Source organism: Epinephelus fuscoguttatus, linkage group LG14 (genome assembly GCF_011397635.1).
Source record: "Epinephelus fuscoguttatus linkage group LG14, E.fuscoguttatus.final_Chr_v1".
NCBI classification, from domain to species: domain Eukaryota; kingdom Metazoa; phylum Chordata; class Actinopteri; order Perciformes; family Serranidae; genus Epinephelus; species Epinephelus fuscoguttatus.
This window is the reverse complement of record NC_064765.1, coordinates 7,557,146-7,579,916: the sequence shown is the minus strand read 5'-3', so window position 1 is coordinate 7,579,916 and position 22,771 is coordinate 7,557,146. Positions and strand designations below refer to the sequence as shown.

The window sequence follows — 22,771 nt, the reverse complement described above, 5'->3', positions numbered from 1 at the left end:
GCAATGAGCATCGGGTGTCTGTTGTCGAGGAAAAGGAGCTAATGAGACAAATTGCGGGCGGTTATCTGTTGCTGGGAACTGTAGTGAAGCGCTAGATTTGCATCTAGTGATGCAGTCCGACCTGCTGCGTTCTGAGTTATTACACCTACACATCCACCTTCTCTGCAGCAAAGCGTGTGGACACTGACCATGGTGCATTCAATTGCACCTTGTAAACTCAGTTATGTAAACTTAAATAGCCACAAAGGTTAATTAAAATGGGAGAGTTTCTAATTTTTTCTTGTTTTCCTTTGTTGAAATTCATCTGTCATTACGTTCCTGCTCTTTTACTACAGCATTTTTAATACTTGCTAAAATCAAAACAGTGTCCCTTTCATTTCTACATCTAAAAATCAAATCACGTTTTTATCAGCAAACCCTGCAATATTCTCGTACAACAGGTCCTCCACTTCCTCTATGATCACTGTCAAGTTGTTTTACGGCAGCATTTTAGAAAAAGTTAAACACTTACTTTTGGAATGCACCAATATGGAGTTTTTCAACCGATACCGATAATTACCTGCCTCTCAGGTATACGATAACCAATAATTTCATTTTTGTATTTTAAAAATAAGTGTATAAACTGCAGTTTATGTACAACTGAGGGTAAGAAAGGCAAGTCAGTGAAAGCAGTCTAACTAGAGTTGACTGTATGTTTACGTCATGAAGGAAACTGACTGCAGGATCCATTAAGTCATTAAAGCAGGCATGAGTAGTATACAGGGTTGTTAGTAGCTCTGTTTCCACTAAGGTCGCCCATGTTAACAATATTTATTTTCATTATAAAGCACTTAAGATAAAAGCATCTTCTGAATAACATGAGAGCTTGTTGTTCTTTCAGGGATCTGTGCCACCCGTTTGTCCTCTTTCTGGACATTTTTAGATCAGCAGCTCGTATAGTTGCAGAGCTCCCTCTAGTTGTGTCAGTGGAGGAGAAAATTAGAGGCAGCTGAAAGCTTTCACTCACTGCCATTAGGACAGAGAGGGCTGATAAAAGTTTGCAGTGGCAGCAGTGAGGTGATAAATCACAGTAACCCTCTGAGGGGTTTCCTGCTGCTTATCTCACTGCTGAGTTGCCTTTAAACGGTCAGACATTAAAATGTGACCTTGTACTGTCTGTCAGTCTGCTGGGACACGAGTTCCTGCTAAGCGGTGTGCCAGCATGTGACGGCAGCACGGGTTAATGACCCACTGTGAGATCAGGGCTTATGTGTACCACAACGTGTATTTAAGCAGCCAAATAGATATTTAAACTGTAACAGGACCTTGGGTTGCGTCCAATGTGGCCGTCCAAGTGGGCTAACCTGCCAGGCAGCAGCTGAAATGTTCCAGCGTTTGGCCGGTGGATGGAGAGTGGTGTAAATTTACAGTAACCCTCATTGATTTCTCAACCAGGGAAAGCAGACACTGCTGTTGACAAAGTAAATACTGTACACACCTAAGGCAGCCTGATGAGGGACTTAGTGTTTGTTAACACTCTCCACCAACTTCCCCTACTGAGAGTCTTTAAAATAATCTGGATAAAATACAAACGGCTAAGACATTTGCAGCAGGAATTTTACCCATACATATACTTTAACCAGGCTTCTCATTTACATAATATTCAAGGGCAGCCATGCAAACCAATGAGACACACTTAAGATGCACCAAACCGACTGTTTACCCTCTCGTCTGTCTCATTCTTGCGAATCAATCAATTCAGTTTATTTGTTACATGAAAGAAGAAAAATGATTTCAGTAAAATGCATAATGTCACCTCAAGAACACATTTAGGGCCTTTCTTCAAATTTGGCACAAATGTTCACGTGGACTCAAAGATGAACTGATTAGATTTTGGTGGTCAAGGGTAAAGCTCACTGTGACCTTTTAGTCCATCTCGCTCATGTAAATGCAGTATCTCAAGAAGGCCTTGAGGGAGTTTCCTCAAATGGCACAAACATCCATTTGGAATCCCAAGTGAACTGATTAGAATTTAGGGGTCAAGGGTCAAATTAACTGTGTCCTTGTGTCAATCTCACTCTTGTGAAAGCAATATCTCAAGAAGGCCTTGAGGGCCCTTCAAGGTCACCCTTATCTATCTTTTTCTTGTCAATCAAGCAATTCAGTCAATTTAATTTATGTGTTATATGAAGTCAATAATACAATTTCAGGAAAATGAATAAAAATATTTGAGATATTTTCTTCAAATTTGGCAAAAAAAACCTTAGACTGCTTAGATTTTGATGGAAGAAGGTCAAGGTCACTGTGACCTTGCATATTTGTCATTCTCGTGAAAGCCAAATTTCAATAACACCTTGAGGGAATTTCTTCAACTTTGGCACAAACATCCACATGGACGCAGCAACGAACTGGTTAGAATTTGGTGGTCAAAGGTCAAGGTCACTGTGACCCTCTGTCCATCTCACTCTTATGAACACAATATCTCAAGAAGGCCTTGAGGGAGTTTCCTCAAATTTGGCACAAATGTCCACTTGTAATCCTAAATCACTGGATCCCAACTGTTCCAGCCAGCTCCTCAGTCATTAGGTCACATCACGGCATTCATTGCATTCAGTGTCATACTTGCATTTGATGAGGTCGTTGAGCTAGTTGGCTGTCTCTGTTAAGTAGCTGTCCGTTATTTACTCACTTTACTACAGGAAACGGCACTTCAAAATAAAAGCTTGTGCTGGGAATTCACTGTACTTCAAAATGAAGACCCACATTTGGACTGTGACCCACCAGTTGGAAACCACTTGCCTAAATGAACTGATTAGAAGATTGGTGATTAAAGGTCAAAGTCACTGTGACCTCACAAACCATGTTTTTGGCCATAACCCCAATAATTCATATAATTATTATGACAAAGTTTAACACAAATGTCTAATAGGATAAAATGATGAAGTGATGTCAACTTCACTGTGACATCATAATAATCTGTAAAAAAAAATGTTTTCTGGACATTATTCAGTGTCATATCTCAAAAAGCAGAAGGGGAGACATTTGGTCTCATATTAAATTGGTGACTCTAATCTTGGGTGTCCACCTTGAATCTGAGCTGATTGTACAGATCTTCTGTGCTGCCGGTTGTAACCGCTTTGATAAATTATGAAAATGAACACTTCTTGGTAGTGGAATATTTGACCCTGCTTGTTTTCACATTTTAGTTTTCACAGCTGATAATTGTAGGAAGTTAGTAAATGTAGAAATAGCTGCACTGAAGCATTTACCGTAAAACTCAGAATATAAGTCGCACTGGCATGTAAGTCGCAGTCTATTTTTTAAGGTCTCAAACAGGGAAAACAAGGTTTTATATTACTGTTTGTTAATAAAAATGTTATATAAGTTATTCCTACACTGTTTGTCTTTATTTTTAATTTGAAACACATTCAAAACACAATAACCTCTTAAGCAGCTTTGGTTACTTTTCAGATTACAATTTTCCAAACAACCTCTTCAGGAAATAAAATTACGGTATAACAACATCTGAGCCATAAAAATGAGTTTAAATTAACGTTAAACTTCTTTTTTCTTTTTTAAGAAGACAGCATTACAGTACCTTATTGCAGTGTGGGCTCTAACTATACATGCTTACTCAAATCCCAAAAACGAATGAGTTTAAATTACTACGTAGCACCATCTTGTGGGTCAAATTACCTATGTCAGCGTTTACCTTGGTCTATAGGTCGCACCGGTCTATAACCCGCACCCAACTTTTTAGATGGAAAAAAAAGGGGAAAAAAGTGCGACTTACACACCAAGTTTTACGGTAATTTATTTCAGGTTGTCTCTAAAACTAATGAAGATGCTGACCAGATGCAAAAAGTCCAACCGTTTTTGATTACTTCTCTGAATCATCAGTTCAGAAACAGTTTGTCAGCTTCGTCAGAGGTTAAATCCACACGTACAGTAAACGTTGGAACAGGAAACCAGCTGTCAGTTTGCTGCTCGGGTCAATAAATAAACGACTGTGATGACCTTTGTGTTTGAGTCCAGAGTTCACTGCCACGTAGAGCTCGCTGATTTCCCGCTTCCTGTCTTCAACTTCCTTTATCCATCAGCAGGAAACCCACCCATAAATATCTACAGAACAAATGTCCAAATTTATGATTCAGTTGCAAAATCGAGGAAATTTTAGGAGTGATACTTGTGTCTGACTGACTGCTCCTGAACACTCATGTTATTAGTCATGTAATCACTTGGGAGTTCCCTGTAAAGCTTATTGTTACACATGACTCTCACTATAAGCAATAAATGTGATAAATATGTCTGATTATTTATGATTTGTTAAATGTTTTTTTATTTATTAGTTGGCTCTGGAGATTGTTTATCAGTGACATCTGCACAAATGTAATGAATACACACCCTACATCTGTTTGTAGAGCACTCATGTTCTGTCCCTGAACACGACCCTGACCTCTGTGATTCAGTCTGGTTGATGCCGTCAAATGTAACCTTCTCTTCCTCTTTGTTTTTCCTCCAGGACGTCATCGCTGGCTTCCTCTACAGCGGCCTGATCCTGCTCTTCTTCCTGCCGGCACTGGACCTGATCGACGGCTTCAACCTGACTTGCCGCTACGCCCCGCTCATCATCATCTCCCTCCACCTGGGCCTGGGCCTTTTCTCCTTCACCCTGGACACGTGGAGCACCTCGCGGGGCGACACCGCTCAAATCCTGGGCACAGGTGCCGGCGTGGCCCTCGCCTCCCACGTCAACTACTACCTGGGTCTGATGCCGGACCCTACAGCAGACCAGCTCCCCTTCACCATGTCCACCCTCAGCGCTGGCTTGGTGGGTGTCACCTTGCTGCGACTGGTTCTGGGCGTGCTGGTGCTGATGGCCACGCGGGCGCTGATGAAGGCCATCACCATCCCGGCGGTGTGCTGGGTGTTCGGGGTGCCCAGCACAGACGTGAGGAAGGCCAGGCAGCACATGGAGGTGGAGCTGCCTTACCGCTACATCGTTTATGGAGCGGTGGGCTTCAACGTGCTCTTCTTGGTGCCGCTGCTCTTCAGCTACACTCAGCTCTCCTGATTTCAGTCAGTCGCTGGCTTGAAAACAGTAAAGTGATTGACTTATGTACACCGAATGCTGTTATCAGATCATATTTCACACCCAGAACCCGTTTCTTTCCTCCTCTGGGTTCAACTAAGGTGAATTAAAGCCTAAAAGCTGATCTGGATGCTGACATGTTATCAGTTTCTCAGTCTCTCCCATCGTTGCCTCAGGTTGCCTTCAGGTAGGATGAACCAGGAGCAGCTGGGAAGTCTTATAAATTTGGCTTTGACTGTTATCAGTTCTACCTGTGGCGAGTGATATCTCTCTTTTCTGTTGTTTAAGATTTATTTAAAATCAAATCAAATGGCTCCTGCTGATCCCAGGACGCACTGGGTCAGAGCCAAACATCCACTCCTCCTGCACCAGCTTAATTCTTACTAAACAGTGGCCTCTGAAAGACTGAAAACGCCACTGAGCGCTACTGAGAAATAACCTGTGTCTTAGTATTCACATTATTGTCAATGCTATAATTATTATTAAGAGTCTAGACAAAGAGCCACACAAGTACGTTTATGAAAGACTGAAATTTTCCTAGCATTTGCAACATGTCAGTGTTACGTGCACTTGAATGCAAAGTAAGGATTTGGCAGCAAATTCACAAAATGCTGTCAGTCTTTAACCAGGTGAAAAGGGTTTAGAAATTCATTTAAAACCTGGTGGACGTGAAGAGCTGCAACTTTCACCCATGTTTAACAAGCAATAAAAATGTCTTGTCTAGTCCAAGCTGCAGCCCTGATACCTTAAGACCTTCAGCTGAAATCATATAAATAGACAAATCCTCACATTTAGAGAATATTTGAAGCTTTTGGGTGAAAAATGATGATTAATTCAGTATTTAAATAGTTGCAGAAACATTGTTTGCTGACTGATTGTTTCCACTCAAGTTGGGTGTTTAAAGTTTGTGAGGTTCTTTGTCAGGAAGCTTCTTAATAATGAATAGTTAATCTTCCTCTCGTCCTCTAAGCTGTCTCACTTCTCAAAGCAATAAGATTTTATACTTCCTTATTCCTGTCTCAGAGTTTATCCTGATGGAGACTGATTTCTCCTTCACCTGTGGAGTGGACATGCCTGTGGTTTCAAGTTCTTGAACTCATTTTTGAGGTGTTTAATCGCACGTGTACAGTATTTCCTTAAAGGGCTCTCCCCACTCTGTCTGCTCTGTTTACTGTTTCTGTCTTTATTCAGACAAGTTATCGTCTCTTCTGCGATGGATTGTTTTTTCTTGTCGGAGAAAAGCAACACCCGGGCACATACTGTATGATCCAGAGGAAAAAGGAAGGAAGCCTCACTTTGTTTGGGAACTGTACAGAGAAGTTTTTGATATGTTTTTTTGAAATGGGATGACAGGAATCTGTCCACGTGGCTCAGCTTTTTTTCTCGTAACACTGTAAACTGACTTCCTGTTAGAGATGCTCCTGATGGCATCCACTTCCTGTGCGGAGGAGAGTTTTATCCGGAGGGAGGAGGCGACGGAGATAACGTTGCTCTTAGGAGGGAAGACGTGTGGAGAGGCGGAGGGAGGTCAGGACGATGACGGGAGGAGGTCGACTCAGCTCAGGCAAAAATATTTTATATTTTAAATGAAGATTTGTAGCTTTGTATCTCACAGGAGGTGAACCACTTATTTTAGGATGAGGTGGAAATATTTTGGGGAAAAAATGAATGAGAAATAAGTCATCATTTTTAGAATTAGTCTAAATTAAAATAAAAATTTAAAACACGTTGAAGAGAACAGGTGAAAGCAAACTTTCACCTTTTGTCATAAAATTATATTCTAAAATAATTACTTTTTCCCAAAAGTATTAGACATTTTTCTCATATTTATGACTTAATTTTGTAAATTGCTACAAAGTTTTTCGTGGTCATAAAAATATTTTAATATCAAAACTCACGTGTTCCAGTCGAGCTTTTCAAATACTTTGTTTTATTAAAAGTTTTATAAAACTTAAAATGTTTGTTTCCGGATTCGCAGTAGTCAGAGAAATTGTTTTGCTCAAAGGTCAGCTTGCAAACATTTAAAACAACTTTGATTGCATTTCTGTGTTTCTGTTATATCACAGCAATATTGAATTTTATAGATTTTATTTTAAGTTAAAATTCTTTTTTGTTGTTTTTGACATTCCGACACCAGCTCAGTCAGTGTCTGTGTGTCTGAATCAGCCGCCTGCTGAAAGACAAAGAAACCAGATCTGAACAGAGTTCGGAGGCCAGACGTGCAAAGGATGCACGTGCATAAAAAAACAGCCTTATAAACAGTATTTCATAACGAGAACGTGCTGCTGGTTGAAAGCCAGGAGTTTGTGTGTTAACAGCCGTCAGAAAGAAAAACAGACTCCTCAGCGTCCACGTGGACTTTGACTCCAGCTTTCTCTCCTCCTGTTGTCCTCCCACGCAACAGCTGAGTCACAGTAAAAACAAACCCCTCCGACCGCTGAGCAGCCCTTTAACCTTCAGTGTGGAATCACTGATCGACACCTGTGAGACCGGACACACATGAACTATTCTCCCTGTGCCTGCTTTACGTTTTGTAAGGAGATTTTACCGACATTACAACACCACTACAACACATCTGTAAATCGTAGGCGTTTCTGGATTGGAGAAACGTCCTACATATGGAAACTGATGTGTTCAGTCAGTGGACGGTCCAGTAGTAATAAACAGACGACCATTGACACTGTTAGTTATGTGTTTATAGCAGCAGCACCACAGTGTACTTATGAGACGTGCTCAGTGATCATTCAGTAACCCAGTCAGTGTTTCAGTCGTTCAACAGAACAAAAAAATCAACACAACATCAACTTAACAGCTTTTTCCAGAACTTAAAGGACTGATGAAGACCATGAGATGTGACTGAAAGTGTAGCCTGACTGACACTGGATGTTTGAGATTTTGATTTTTTAACAAACTTACCAAACATAAACAGTTTTTAAAAGGATCCTCTACGTTATTGGAGAATTGTGACCAAAATATTTACCTATCAGTGCTTAAATGCTTGACAAAAACAATCTCTCCACAAGGGCCATTTAGTATTTGTTCTGTAGTTTTCAATCATATTACATGGTCTTCCTCTCCAAGAAAAATTTGCAACAATAGACGTTTAAAGTCCAGTATTTCTGAGCCCTCACTCGTCCTTATTAGCTTCTCTGAAACAGCTAGAGCTGTCCCAGACTAGGAACTTTCCTAGTCGACCAGTAGTCGTCATTTAGGGCCGTTAGTGGACTAGTCTCCTGCATGTTTCTGATATGAATGTAATTACTCAATGATATATTTTGGTGGTTTGAGTTGAAGGTGTGAGAAAGAATAGTATCAGTAACATTGTTAACACTGTGCTACATTACAGAGAAATAACCGCAGGTACCAGCCCTGGAAATTAACTGATACATGGACTTGTTGCAAACCTTGGAAAAAGCCAGTAAGTGGATCTTTTGTTGAGATTGCTATTGTGTCTTTTTCTCTTGTGTAAAATGTTTTGATCACACCACCCAAAACCTCTGATAAGCTTGTTGCTCAGTCGGCCTCGAGGTGAAGATGAGTTGAAGTCCCCCTGTTAAATTACCTGTTGGGTAAAGACGGAAAAGTAATACCCAGGTGTAACTAGAGATCACTGTGTCTCACACCTTTTAGTGTCCAGCGTCTGTCCTGAGTCTCTGTCCTGGACTTGATAATAACTGAACATCTGGACGGACGCCTGATGTTTCATTCACACATTCCTCCTCGTGTTTGTCCACCGCAGCAGCTGTAGGAGAAGCGCCTTGCTCAAGGGCACTCTTAGAGGACAGCTGACGGGGCTGCAGGTGACCTTTTACCTTTTGAACTGAAGACCAACAATAGTCCACAGAAAAACAAACTTTTCTTGATTCTTATTTTGCGTGGGTGAGGGCAGCAGCTGCAGCAGGAGGCTGACTTGTGTGTTGTTGTTGTTGTGTACGGTACTGTCCTAATACAAATGCACTGTTTCCCAGAATGCACTGTGTTCCCCCTGAGCCGGGCAGAGAGGGTGAAGCTGGTCCAAAACGTTCTGAGAAAACTATTGAAATCAAAGCAGCATTCAGGACAGTTTTAAATCTGAATTTTTAACAATTAACCTACAGTTTTCATTCAGTTTGTACTGTTTTAAATTGTGATTTTTTTTTTTGTGTGACAGTTTAAGCGTCATCTTATTTTACGTTATTTCTGTTTGACCCAACCCTGCTCACATTGTCTCAGACTAACGGACCAGCTTCACCTGCGGCTGAGATGACTCGTCTCCTCTGCCCGCCTCCTTTCACTTCCTGCGGCCTTGCCTCGTGCACGAACATAATTTTGTTTGTTGTAGCGTTTTTCTGTCTGAATGTGGTTTCCTCTCTGAACCAGTGAAACAGGAAGTTTGTCCCCGGTCGCTTTTTTTTTGTTTGTTTTTGATTCATCAACGAAAAACACAAACTCTGTGAATCCTGTGGTGGGATTGTGTTTGTGCAGACGGCCTCAAATGACCATAGAGTCCAATGGGATTGGGTCCATAAATGGAAACGCAAAAAGGTTAAACGTCAGAGTTTCTGTGTGTCTGCAAAGTTGGGAAGAGTTCGACAAACAAACACAGATGTTAAAGAAGTTTGGTGTAAACCATTTTGACCTGTGACTGAATTTGTCAAAGGTTGTTGGGACACTATGTGAGATAGTGATATGTGAGGTTAAGCAGTGATAAACAGGAAAGCTGTAAGTGTTCAAACACGTGTCAGATGGTGTTTACATCCCGTCAGGAGGAAGTTTCCCCCGCAGACGGAGGAGCCATCAGGAAGTGAGATTGATAAATGAGATAAAACCAAACTTCCTGACAGTGATGACGATAATTGTGCTTCCATTGTGAGACCTCCGCCACCCATGTTCAGGTTCACCAGTGTGTTAACCTGTGTGTGTTAGACTGAACAGAGAGTGTTGGATTAATGGAAGACTGTATTTCACCTGTGTTTCCATTTGTGTTTGATGATGACTGAAGATGGATTTTAAGTATGCACAACAACTATTAAACTGAATTTACTGCAACAAACTAAAATAACTCAAAGAAAACAAAAATTGTGCAAATGTAAAAAGTAAAGCGTCGACTTTATAATTTAAAAACACAGTTGTTAATTGTTACAGCGCCCTTACATCCTTGAATTTGGATTTGTGCCTCTGAAATTTGGTGATTTTTCTCATTGAGCACCCTTTGAAATGTGAAATGTTTTCACAGGAAATTTAAAGTTGACATAGAGTCTCTTTCAAAATAAATGCAGTACGTCAGTGCAACAATGCAAACTGACGCTTTTCTTTCTCTAACAACTAACACATGGTTAGGTCTAGGGGAAAAAAACAGGGTTTAGCTTCATAAACTTACGGGACGCGAAAACTGCTCTGCGTTCGTTCTTGTCCTGCTGCGTTTCTCCCTGACGCGGCCGAGCACCTTTAAACTGTAACAGCAACTAGCCGCGTATCATGCTGTTGGCAAGTCACTGCCCAAGGGCCAGATTTTGACCATTTCGGAGTGAGACCAGGTTGGAAATGAACACGTTTACAGCCTGGTACAAAAACAGTTTTAGTCTCTATAGCTAATTTAATTAAGTTACCCATTTATATTTCATTAAGGCTTACAGTTCAGCATGGCAGTTTGAGTGACAGTTTGTCTGCCAATGAAGTCAGATCCACCCCTCGCTCCTCCAAAGTGCTGCCCTCTCCCACAAATATGGTCACTTCTGGCTCCAAAAAAACAAGATGGTGAACTGAAAAAAATTCTAAAATTCTAAATTTTATTTGTCGTATAGTCCCAAAAATGCTACAGTCCAAGGATTAAAGTTCTTAATTTTATTCTTAGAATTCCCCTTTCTTTGTGTTTCAATTTCCAAAATTAGTTTAATCCCAAATTTAATTTGTTAAAATACCAAATTTCTGCCATCTGATAGAATCCCAGCACCCTGAAACTATGTCATATTTCCCAAATTTGTTTGTATGAGACCAAATATTGTGGTTTTGTGGTGGCTACAGTCCTCTGGAAACTCCCCAGATTTTGTTTTTATCAAAGATTTGTCATATTAAACCTGAACATGTTTGTTCATCTCAACAAAATCAGAGAGTTTATTAGTAAATGCACAAGACACGATTTTGTTAAACTGAACACAGGTGACATTCTCAGCTCCTCTGGAGGTTGAGGGTTCAGCTCTGCTCTAAACAACGTGTTTTCTTCCTTAAATCTGGATCTCAGAGACTTTTTATTTTCCCACTCTGACCAAATGTATGAGGTGTGTGTGTGTGTGTGTGTGTGTGGCTGCTCCTCGCTTTAGTGCCTTTATGGTTGTTCAGGAACATTTAACGTTTCGTGTGAAAACTTTAGTTCCGACTTTTGTTTTTAATTCTTTTCATTCTGTCCTGTCGTGTTGCCTTTTGCACTTTGTGACCGCGTCAATGTGGAAGAAACGACTCAAGTGTTTTAGTTTCCCACTGTTTGTTAATGACTGCCTTCAACCAAGTTAACAACATGTGAGTCACTGTAGCTCAAACTTTGATGTTTGATAAATTCACAAGTGTGTTTTTATTCCACTGACTGTTTGCATGAGAAAAGATGTTTTGTCTGTTTGTCCCAAACCAAATCAATCTGTTTAGTTACAGTGACAGGTTTCATTGAATAAGTCGATTAATCATTTAAAACAGGTGTCATATTTTTCATTTTGGAATCAAACCCTTCACATTTCTGTGTCGTGTCCTGAGGTGACACACGTGTGGACATTAAAGGAGCTTTTATGCAGTTTCACAGTATTTTTTTATTGTTATTCTTCAAAATGAGGATCTGTCTCTGTCTGATTGTTTGTGTGAAATTAACTGAAATAAAAAAGAAGATAAAATGATGCACCTGCTGGTCTTTTATTATCTTAACTCCTCTAAATAGATGGTACAAAGCTGACATAGCGTGCACTAAATATGAGCACGTGAGCAGCTCCTGTGGCAGATCATGTTTGAGGGTTTTTGACATCGTCCCTTCAGTGTTTACGTTTCTGCAGCAGCAGATGGTGATGTGGTGTCACACAGGACGACCAGTTTTCCACTTCACTCTGCCAGAGCTGTCCGGCTGCAGCAGGGGAGACTCCAGCTGCTGGGCTGAACCTTAAAGACACTTCTCTTTCTTCTTCCTCTGTCGGGTGGCGTGTCAGCAACACTGAGAGCACGCAGGTTGTGGGTAAATGTCTGTGCATGTTTGATTGGTTAAGACTGAACCAAAGACACTTGCTGCCTCTGAGGACGAGGTGAAGCGGACAGTTAAAAGATGTTTTTTGAAATCTGATAAGATTTTTTGGTGAGTGTTAACCAAAGGAAGTTATGTACTTCAGTGTTTTTCCTGTGACTGTGAGAGCAGCTTTTTACCATGCTGAGTTCAAGGTCCACCTACTGATGTTTAAACCCTCTCACTGTTCCAGGATCAGACATTAATACTCTCTGTCTGCATGGAAAACTTCACACAATAAGCATTACTTTACTGCAGTATTTCAGGTCACAGCAGGTCAGTGTCAGCCTGTAGAGTTATACATTAATTATCTGTAACTCTGAAGAATATATGGAGTCAAGATGTGAGGAGACATGTAGAAGAAGACACTGTGTACACCAAGTGTATGAGTCATATTTTCTCCTCCCTCCAGCGTCTCCTCTGAGTCTGAACTGACAGTAAAAATCTCGACAGGTTAAAACTAAGGTTTTATTTAATTTGTTTATGTGTCACTTCAGATTTGGATCAGATGGAAAGCTCTAAGGCTTCATTCACTGAGAGAACTGAAAGCTGCTGCTCCCCCCTGCTGGACGGCTGAGGACTCACACCTGAACTAAACTACAGATGTGTCGTTAGGACTGGGCCCAGATGGCGTCAGATTATTTTACTGTAAAGAAGTTTTCGCATTTCTTGTACAAAGGAAAAGATGATGAATTGAGCTCATTTAAATGATTTAAATAGAGAGTTTTAGTGTCCTATGGTGGTGCAAATGTTGGTTCAAAATTTTTAATACTGACAAAAATAAAATAAAATATAGTGATAAAATAAAAGTTTGGTATTATTTGTCCTTTTTTTCTAGCAAGCTAGAATATTTGAAATTTTAAAGAATTTTAATAATAATAATAATAATAATAATAATAATAATAATAATAAGGAGAAGTAAGAAAAATATATTTCTATTCCAATTTAAAAAATAAAAAAAAATAAAAAAAATAATTCATGAATATTTCTTAAAATCCCTCTACAGTGAATGATGAAATGATTTTTACACTGGAGAAAACTCTTTTTTTTTACTTAAAACAAACTCTATAGCCCAAATGTTATATTAATTTGAACACAACTACTTCATATCTGCAGAAAAGTTATTGAAGGGGAAACACTTGTTCAAACTCCCCTTAAAAATAAAGTTAAACAAAAATTAAAACAAAGTAATATTATGTTGTAGCAAAGGTTAACGAGTATTATTTATTATAGGCTTTATATTATAAATGATATTGTATAGGTAGTACCTTTTAACAACCCTTTGTGACTTTTTTGACAGCAGCGGAACCATTAACAGCGGAACCATATATTGAAGGAAGGTTCCCACCCGGTTGTAAATATTGTCACACCGACCATTCCTCCATGCTTGTTTTGAGCAGTAGTATGATGACATTTTTGGTGCTTTTCCCAACGTTTTTGATTTAATTTAATGTTAAAATAATTCATAATATTTTCTAAGTGTTTTGTCCAAAATGGCGACGGACGTGTCCCAGTAGTCTACAGAGTTTACGGCTGTTTCTTCTTAATATTCGGACATTTCTACCGGGTAGGTAGGTTAAAAGTAACAACACGTTTCACACTAATAACAACACATAACATATTGATAATAACACAAAACACACAGACACAGTTTTTGATTAAAACTGTGATTATGACCCGAATTTAGCTCCAATCTGTCAAAGGTGAAGAAGCTAACACCAAACTTCATTTACAAAAATGTATATTTTTTCTGTTTCTTTATTTAACGGCAAATATAAACATCACATTAAATACAACTTAAGCCCTTATTAATAAATATGCAGCGTGGTGTAATTCGGCATAAGCTACATCCACCACAAGACAAGCTATTACGGTGAAAGAGGGTGGAAATACTATCAATAATATTTATATATTACTGGAATACTATACTGTAACTGTCGTTTATTGTACTTACTGTATGCCGAATTGCAAAGTGGTTTCTAATGATTAAAAACACATTAAAAGTGATACCTTAATGTGCACATAGCCGTGGCCAATAAGCAAGCATACATTAAAGAATCAGCATTTTGATTTGTCTTGTCACAGAATGGGACGTGACGTTTTCACTGTTTTTTTGTACATTATATTTTATATATCAGAAAAAAGTTTATTGCAAAGTAGGTTTTCGCATAAAAGGAATTTGCTTTGGTGCATCAGTAGGGGACATATAGAACTACAAAAATAAAATGAAAATGTGTAAGAAATACCACTAAAATAGATCAGGATGAACTTTATTGTTCCATAGAGTGGGGCATTTGTCTTGAGCCCTGCACCCATACTGCAGCCATAGAAATACAACATACAACATAGTACATAGACGAATCAACATTATACCCAGCGTAGCAGTAAGAAACACGAAAAGATAGAGAAATAAATAACATCATATGCTAAAAAATGCAGTTCAGTAACTCGTCATAATCCAATGCAAGATCTGACTTTATCTGCCGCTGTTTAAAAACTTTACAGACAGAGGTATGAATGAATTTTCAAATCTGCTCAGTCTGTAACCAGGCGCTCTAAATCTTCTCCCAGAGGGCAGCAGCTTGTACTCTGTGCGCAGACCATGAGGGGAGTCATTGATGATCTTATCGGCTCGACTGAGAGTAACCTGTCCAAAAATAGACTGCATCGAAACGTGCTCTTTGACACCTATTATTTTCCACGCATTGTGGATCAATTGAAACAGTTTGTTTTATTACTGCACAGAGAGGTGACCGAACCAAGCTGTGTGCTCGGCAGGAATGTGCAAAAATATATTCGAGGGGATGTGCAAAAGTTTAAAGACTACAAATATGGTGGGTGTTTTTTTCTGAGAGATTTCATGGAGTAGCTGTGGCTGCTGAGATGCAGCTCTAAATTTGTGTTTTTCTTCTTCCTGTCCAGTGTGGTTGAATCTCTTAATGCTGAGCTGCCATGGAGGGTTTGGAGGAGAAGCTCAAAGGTCTGTCCATCGCTCGGCGGTCTCGCCCAGAGGAACCCACCTACCTGCTGAACGTCGCCCTGCAGCCGGCCGGCCTGCTGGCTGTGTCCTGCTCCAACTTCACCGTCCACCTCCACAACAAGGACACCCTGAATATGGTGGGAGAGTATCAGGGCCACAGTGGGCCGATCTGTGGGGTTGTTTTCTCCCACACCTCCCCTGACCTCCTCTACTCTGGTTCTGCTGATGGGACGGTACGGGCGTGGGACGTCCGCCGTCCCGGGTCAGACGCAGCCCAGGTGTTTAAAAGCGACCCGTCACACAGCTACTGCAGCTTCGACCTGAGCTGCAGCGACACACTGCTGTGTGCAGGCACCGAGCAGGTCAACGATGAAGACAGCTTCCTGGTTTTCTGGGACGTCAGGAAACCAGGTGGTGTGCTCCTCGGGGTGTATTCTGAGTCACACAGTGATGACATCACACAGGTGCGCTTCCACCCTCGAGACAAAGACCGCCTGGCGTCCAGCTCCACAGACGGCCTTGTTAATGTGTTTGACCTGAGCCGAGGAGCGGAGGAGGAGGCGCTGCTGGCCACCTGTAACAGCGACTCGTCTGCCGGCTCCGTCTGTTGGTCCGGAGCGGACTACACCCAGCTGCTGTGCCTCAGCCACGATGAGGGGCTGCACCTGTGGGATCTGGGTCAGCTGGACACAGATGAGCCCCTCACTGTTTTCAGCACCTCTGACGCTCGCAGCCTGACTGTGCTGGCTGATGGGGGAGGCGTAGATTACCTGGTCGGGGGGAGTTGGCTGGAGGAGGCCCAGAAGCTGCTGGTGGTCGGAGGGAAGAACAGAGGGGACCTCCACCTGATGGAGTGTGACGACAGGGGGCTTCGCCTGCTCAGGACCCTCAAGGACGGCCACACCTCCACGGTACGCTGCTTCCTCTGGGATGCGGTGGGGGAGGCTCTGGTCACTGGGGGTGAGGATGCTCAGCTGTTGCTATGGAAACCAGGAGGGGAGGAGCTCATGAAAGGGAAAAAGGAGTCCTTGAAGAGCGAATCAGCTTTGAGAGTCAAATCAAGACCACATAAAAAACACGGCTACCAGAGAGAAAAGAAGGCAGCGTAGCCAAGGATGGAAATGTCAAACACTGAGTCACACTAACTGGACTCTGGTGGCAGCTCACTCCTGTGCCAACGTTTTATTCCTGAGAGAAATCAAATTCAAACTTGATAAAAACCATTCTGCACTCAGGAAAAAGAATTCTTTGTGCTCGAAAAGCCACTAACTTTGGTGATTACACAAAAGGTCTGGTCACTTAACATTTCTGTCCTCTGAGTGTTCGCTCAGATGGACAAATCCAAGTGTGTGTTTCCTGTTTCAGTGTGATCTCCAGCTGCTCCTGCTCCTTTGTTCAGCTTTGACCAGACGAATGTGCTGAAACACTGAAGCTCTGTGTCTGAAAATGAAGAAATTATTATCTGAGCGTGCTTTATCACTATATTTAATACATTGTGTTTACAATCTGTGATCGCTGTCATTCATATTTATTTAATACCTGCATCAGAATGTGACATCACGTCCTCTTAAAGGTCTGGTGTGCAGGATTTAGTGCCATCTAGTGGTGAGGTTGCAGAATGCAACCAATGCATACTTCTACCGTGTGCCAAGTGTGTAGGGCAGGTGTGTTAAACATACGGCCAGGGCCAGAACCAGCCCATCAAAGGGTCCAATCCAGCCCGCTGGATGACCTTGCACACTTCATGGTGATACACTTGTGAAGGTTAAGAAGTGCCAGGTTTCAGGAGCAAGTTAAACAGCGAGTAGCTTTCATCCTGTAAATTGAAAATAAGTTTGACAACCCTGGTGTTGGGGAGAAACGGTGGCCAATGCGAAAAAGGCAAATGGCCCTTTCTAGAGCCAGTGTTTGGTTTGTCCTTTCTGGACCACTGTTGCCTCAGTCCAGGCCTTCGAATCAGCCCGCTCCACCAAGTTCAAGTTGACTAATTTGTGACATTGTGACATGAAACAACAACAACAACAATTGAAATGAAACAACAATTGTGAGTGCTTTTAACATCATAGACACTGCTATTGAGGCTGTTCTTAATCAACATGTCTTCTTAATACCGCCCAACATCGTAGTTTGTTTTTACTTCGTTCTCGATAATATCGGCACTCCATTGATATCGGCTGATATTGGCTTTAAAATGAAATACCGGAATCAGCCAACATGCGTGATAATATCAGTATGTCATTGGTGTTAATATGCTTATGTTTGCATATTTGTTGCATTTATACAGGTAACTCTATACAACAGGCAGTATAAACTTTTACACGTTAAGAGGAAGTGGGGGACTCTTATTGTGGAGGGAACAGGAAGTGCACTTATTATTGTGGCGCCTGAAGCATGTTGTTGAAATGGCTGTTGCCAATAACGGAGCCGTTGAGTCACCTTAAAAAGTAATATTTGGTATCGACCAGTATCGACCAAATCAGCCATCATGCTTTTTCTAAGTTAGCATGATGAATGAATATTACGTACATTGAAAAGTACTGTATTTCATGTCTCCATCTGCTGGTGGGCCGTCATGATAAAAGTATACATGTATAATATGATGTTAATTCCACTACAGAAGAGACTTGATGATCACTAAAATTAGGTGGGAAAAAAGTGGATATATTGATATTGGTATTTATTATCAGTCAAATGAGTTGTTTGGTATCTGCATATTGGATACCAGCAAAAAATCCATGACCGTGCATCCCTGCTTCGCTCCACTCCACTCTCAAAATCAAGTAGTCAAAACAGGTATGTTGGCATAGCCACACATCAGTATGGAGTTAAAATGACATTAGATTTGGACGTATACTTTGGTCTCTAGTGACTGAATTAGGGAAACTCAAAACCCCGTCCCTCACGGAAATCAATAGAGAGTGGACACAATGTCACACCCAAAAAGTAAACAGAATATTAAGAGTTGACACCTCTGTCTGATATCAGGCAAAAGCCACTGTAGAAACAACATGGCGGACTCTGTGGAAAAGGACCTGCTTTGTATGTAGATATAAACGTCTCATTCTAAGGGAACGGTAACAAAATTCTTTGTTTCAGGTGATTATAAACTAATGAAAACATAATTAACAAAAATATTATATCCATTTCTGCCCATATAGTCCCCTAAATCCTGCACACTTGACTTTTAAGGGTTACAGTTTGTTTAACAGAAATATAATATGACTGTACCTTCACACCTGGTCTTAACATTTGATCTGTATACATTATGTTCATACTGACATCTGATCCTCTGACCTTTGTTCTCACACCTGGTATTAATAAGTGATCCTGTTATCTTGATTCTGCCCGTACTATGATCAGATCCAGGTAGAGCTGGTGAAAGGAGAGCAATGGGGGGTGCTACGACATGCAAGGTTAGGGTCAAGTTACAGAAGGTGACAGGTAATTGCAAACTGAGAAGTAGCCCACCTTTAGGTGTGGTCTGACCCATTCAGTCACACTCTCACTGCAGTGCAATCTGCATGAATTAAAGGGTCACTGTGGTGTTTTCAACCTGGAGTCTATTTTCACATTTTTGGGTGTAAGTGACTAATGAAAACAATAATTCCTATGAAAGTGGTTCTGTATTGAGCAAACAGTCAGCAGTGGCAAAACAGGCTGCGCTGTAACCACTGGGGGCATTTGAGTACCATCAGTTTACGTCCTATGTAACGTTACATTACATTACAAAATATATAGTTGGTGAATAGGGTGTAATGATACATCGATCTGGATCAATATATCAATTCAAGGATTTAAAACAAGGATTTAAAAGAATGGCGTACTACTTAAATTGATGGTGCACAAATGCCGCCAGTAGTTGTACTTGTTTTTGCTATGGACAGGCTCAGATTGTTACTATAAGGGGCTGTACACATGCCGCGTCTTTAACCACCTGCACCTGCAAGGTCAGGTGCAGGTACTTTTATGAGCAAACTTTCAGGAGCTTTGAGTGTGCCTGCATTGAAAACAATGAATTTGAGCGTGCAAAAAACGTGGCATGTGCACAGCCCCTAAGTGTCCAACAATTTAAGCAAAGGATTCCTACAGAGATAGACCTTTTTTTTTTAAAGAGTATGGTCATTTTTGTTTAGCCAGAAACAGCCTGAAATCGCTGTTGCGGAAACGACCAGACTCCATTTAAAAAAACAGTAATTTTAGCGTGTACAGAGGCAGCATATTTTAATATTTAACTAAGTGAATTGATTGTTTGTTTCAACCGAACCAGAGTTGATGATTGTTGGAACAGTGGAAAGACGAACCAAGATAGTTTTTGTGGGTTTTATTTTGTTTCTGTTGGCTTTGAATGAAGTGTGTTTAACGATGACAAAATTACTGTTTATTTAAATGGAGTCTGGCTGGTTTGACCATAGCTATCTTGGCTGTTTGTGATTAAACAAAAAGGATCTTACTCTTTGACAAAAAGGTCTTTTTCTGTAGGGATCCTGTCTAGAATGTTGTCAGACATTTAATATAACAATCTGAGCCTGTCACTGGCAAAAACAGACACTTTTAAAGGGACGTAAATTTAAACTGATGACGTACAATTGCCCTTAGAGATTACATTGCAGCTGGTTTTGCTGCTATCGGATACAGCAGTCTCTCTCAATACAGGACCAGTGTCAAAAACTGATGTTCCTATCAGTCATCTAGACACCGAAACATGGGAAAAAAGGGTCTGAGTTGAAAAATACTCAAGTCACCCTTTAACATCTTCATTAACCTGTTTATTTAATCCAGATTAGATATCCAGATACAAACTGAATGTTAATACAAGGTGGAAGCAGGATCTTGTGTCTCAACAACATGCTACATACCAGGTCTGAGCAGGTTTTGTGTGTGAAGTATGTTCACGATGGAAAAGTGACAAAACTCACCAAAACTTAAAAACTTAAATTCCTTTGATTTTTGAGTCAAGTATTGATGGAATAGTTTTTCCGTCAATGAGAGGCACAAAGGAAACACAAGAAGCACTCAGAGCAGCTCCAGGAGGATCTCACAAAACCAACCAAACAAACAAAATCATTAAATATTTGTCAAAAGATTTTGTTTGTTTCTCTTTGTGAAGTTTAATTGCCGGTGGTTCTGCAAAGTTTGATCGACAACCGCCGGTGCACGTCTTGCATAACTTTACTGTCACGACAAAACAGTGACGTACATTGATTTCTAACTGACAAAACAATTTACTGTGAATCTTAGCATGCAGCTGGGACACAAATGAGGCTTCTCTGTTTTTTTAAATTAAGATTTTTACCAAGTTGTCAAACTGTCCACCATTGTGACATTTAGTCGTTGTAATATTCCTCCTTTAAAGCTGCAGCAGGACGACTGTAATTACTGCATCACATCCTGAAAGTCACCTGAGCCTCTCGGCACAGCAGGATCGCGCTGAGAGCAGCTTTCACTCTCAAATAGCAAAGAGTGGAATAACATGATTGGCAGTGCGAGTGTGCGTCTGTGTTCCTGAGCGTGACTGCAGAGAAATCCTGCAGAGATCGAGGCTGTTACTGCAAAATCACATGAGAGACATTAAAGGTTCTCTGTGGTGATTCAGTGATCTTTGTACGGGGGCTTTTATTTATTGAGCACCTTGTTATAATGAAAGGAAACACATATTTGTGAGGTGAGCAGACAGGCTGAGTCATTAAATTATTAAACGCAGATGAACTGAAGAGATTCATTCTGGAAAAGATGAAGTGTTACATGAAGACAAAGTGCATTTGTAGAGCAGTGATAGTAAAACCACTGGTGCAAATCAGGTTCATGTTTTTAGGTATTTCAAAGCAGTTCATTGTTTTTTTCTTAATGATACCTTTCACTTGACTAATTTGACGGTTACGTGTTTTAATAAGATTATTGAAAAGTCCACGTGCAGTTGTACAAACAGGAACTACACCTGCTTTTTAACGTTGATACTGAAAGTATATTATCCATTTTGAGTATATGGTCTTTAATGTGTGTTAAATAGGCTATTTATAAGATGGATTTATTTCTCAAAATCAATTATACATTTGAACCCTTTTCATCTCATGGCTTTTGCTTTTTCCAAAGATTTACATTGTTTGTCAGGTCGAGCTGTGACGCCACCAGAGTTAAGAGGAGAGTCTGTTATTTAAAAGCAGCTGTTACTTTTTAACAGGTTATTCAGGTGCTGTTCTTGTACTTCTTTATTACATGAATATTTTAGTTTCACAAAAGAGAGACATATTGTACTTTTTACACCTCTCCAGTTATTTGGCATCTACTCTAGTATAATTACTTTGCACATTTAGATTTAAAAAGCCTTAATGTATGAGCTATTACGTATTAGTTACAACCTTATACTATTAGTTAGCCCACATCTCCAATTGTTTAGTTATTAAATGTCCCCTGTGACTGTTTTACTATTATGTATGATATCATTAGATCATTATTCCTCCTGTATTCATGTAAAAAACAGGATTTTACTGTTAAGTAGGTTTTATTTGGCTCATTTTTAAACTAAGAAAAGCAGCAAATCTTTTACGTTTGTGAAGCTGAAAACGTGAAAAACGACTTCAACCGCCAAAATAGTTGCTAATTAATTTTATGTCAATCAAGTAACTGATTAATCGACTAATCGCTCCAGCGGTACTTGTTTAAACTCTTGAGAAGCTTGAATTATAACAAAATATCATACTTTATAAACTCTCCTTCTGTTTTGTTCCCAGAAATCTTAATTTGAAAAGTAACTAAAGCTGTCAGAGAAATGCAGTGAAGAGAAAAAGTACACTATCTCCCTCTGAGATGTAATAAAGTTTGCATTAAAGAAGAGACTCAAGGGAAGAACGAGTACATCAGATGTGTATTGCAGTAAAGTTCTTGTTGCATTCCACCACTGGTGTAGGGAACATGTTGTTCACCCTTCACTCCGCCTACATTTACGGCCATGGACGTGCGCCAGCATTAGCTATATTTACACTTCTTTACTTTTACTTCTCATGTAACTTTTATAGATCAGGACTTTTACTAGTAATTGAGTATTTTTTTAACTTTTACGTAAGTATTCTCCACTGTAAGTGCAGTAGCCTACTACATTGTACACACTTGAGCAAATAGTAATATAGCAGAGCTGGGCAGTATGTCTGTATTGTATCAATATCATGATATAAGACTAGATATCGTCTTAGATTTTAAATATCGCAAGTGTTGTCTTTTCTTGTTTTTAACGTACTATAATTTTCTAAGCTTACGAGACTGTTCAAGTTCTGTTATTTGCCTTTACGGGCTTATTACGAGCGATATCACCTCCGCATCACTGATAATTATTAATCAAAAATCCCGTTGTGTAAATATTATGTGAAAGCACCAATAGTCAACCCTACATTATTGTCACACTATGAATGTTGAGTTATTCGCCAAAAACTTTTTCTCCATATCACGGCAGCCCTGTTTTGTTGTTGTTTTTTCTGCCAGTCTTTTTCTAGCA

At 40.2% G+C, this 22,771-nt stretch overlaps 2 protein-coding genes across 6 annotated transcripts in view; both read left to right on the top strand.

Annotated features, from left to right (window-relative positions):
* Positions 1-11,925, top strand: part of sgpp1b (sphingosine-1-phosphate phosphatase 1b) — a 35,879-nt gene extending 23,954 nt beyond the window's left edge. The window contains exons 3-4 of one of the 2 annotated variants that reach the window (XR_007450949.1): positions 4,502-8,489; positions 8,702-11,925. Coding sequence is in view for 1 of the 2 variants with exons in the window: in XM_049596740.1 (XP_049452697.1) it covers positions 4,502-5,053 (552 nt within the window). In the remaining variant the exon portion in view is untranslated. Of the gene's footprint in view, positions 1-4,501 lie in introns of both variants that reach the window. The other variant, XM_049596740.1, reaches the window with a different exon arrangement.
* A 1,762-nt stretch (positions 11,926-13,687) lies between these two features.
* Positions 13,688-22,134, top strand: wdr89 (WD repeat domain 89). Of its 4 annotated transcripts, none has more exons than XM_049596748.1 (3): positions 13,688-13,872; positions 15,051-15,139; positions 15,228-22,134. In XM_049596748.1, the coding sequence occupies exon 3, from the start codon at positions 15,258-15,260 to the stop codon at positions 16,392-16,394; it is 1,137 nt and encodes a 378-aa protein (XP_049452705.1). In that variant the 5' UTR covers positions 13,688-13,872; positions 15,051-15,139; positions 15,228-15,257; the 3' UTR covers positions 16,395-22,134. The 4 variants fall into 4 exon arrangements, with proteins under 4 accessions (XP_049452705.1, XP_049452704.1, XP_049452703.1 ...); XM_049596747.1 differs by having other exon boundaries at positions 13,688-13,876; XM_049596746.1 differs by lacking the exon at positions 15,051-15,139.
* Positions 22,135-22,771: the final 637 nt, after the last annotated feature.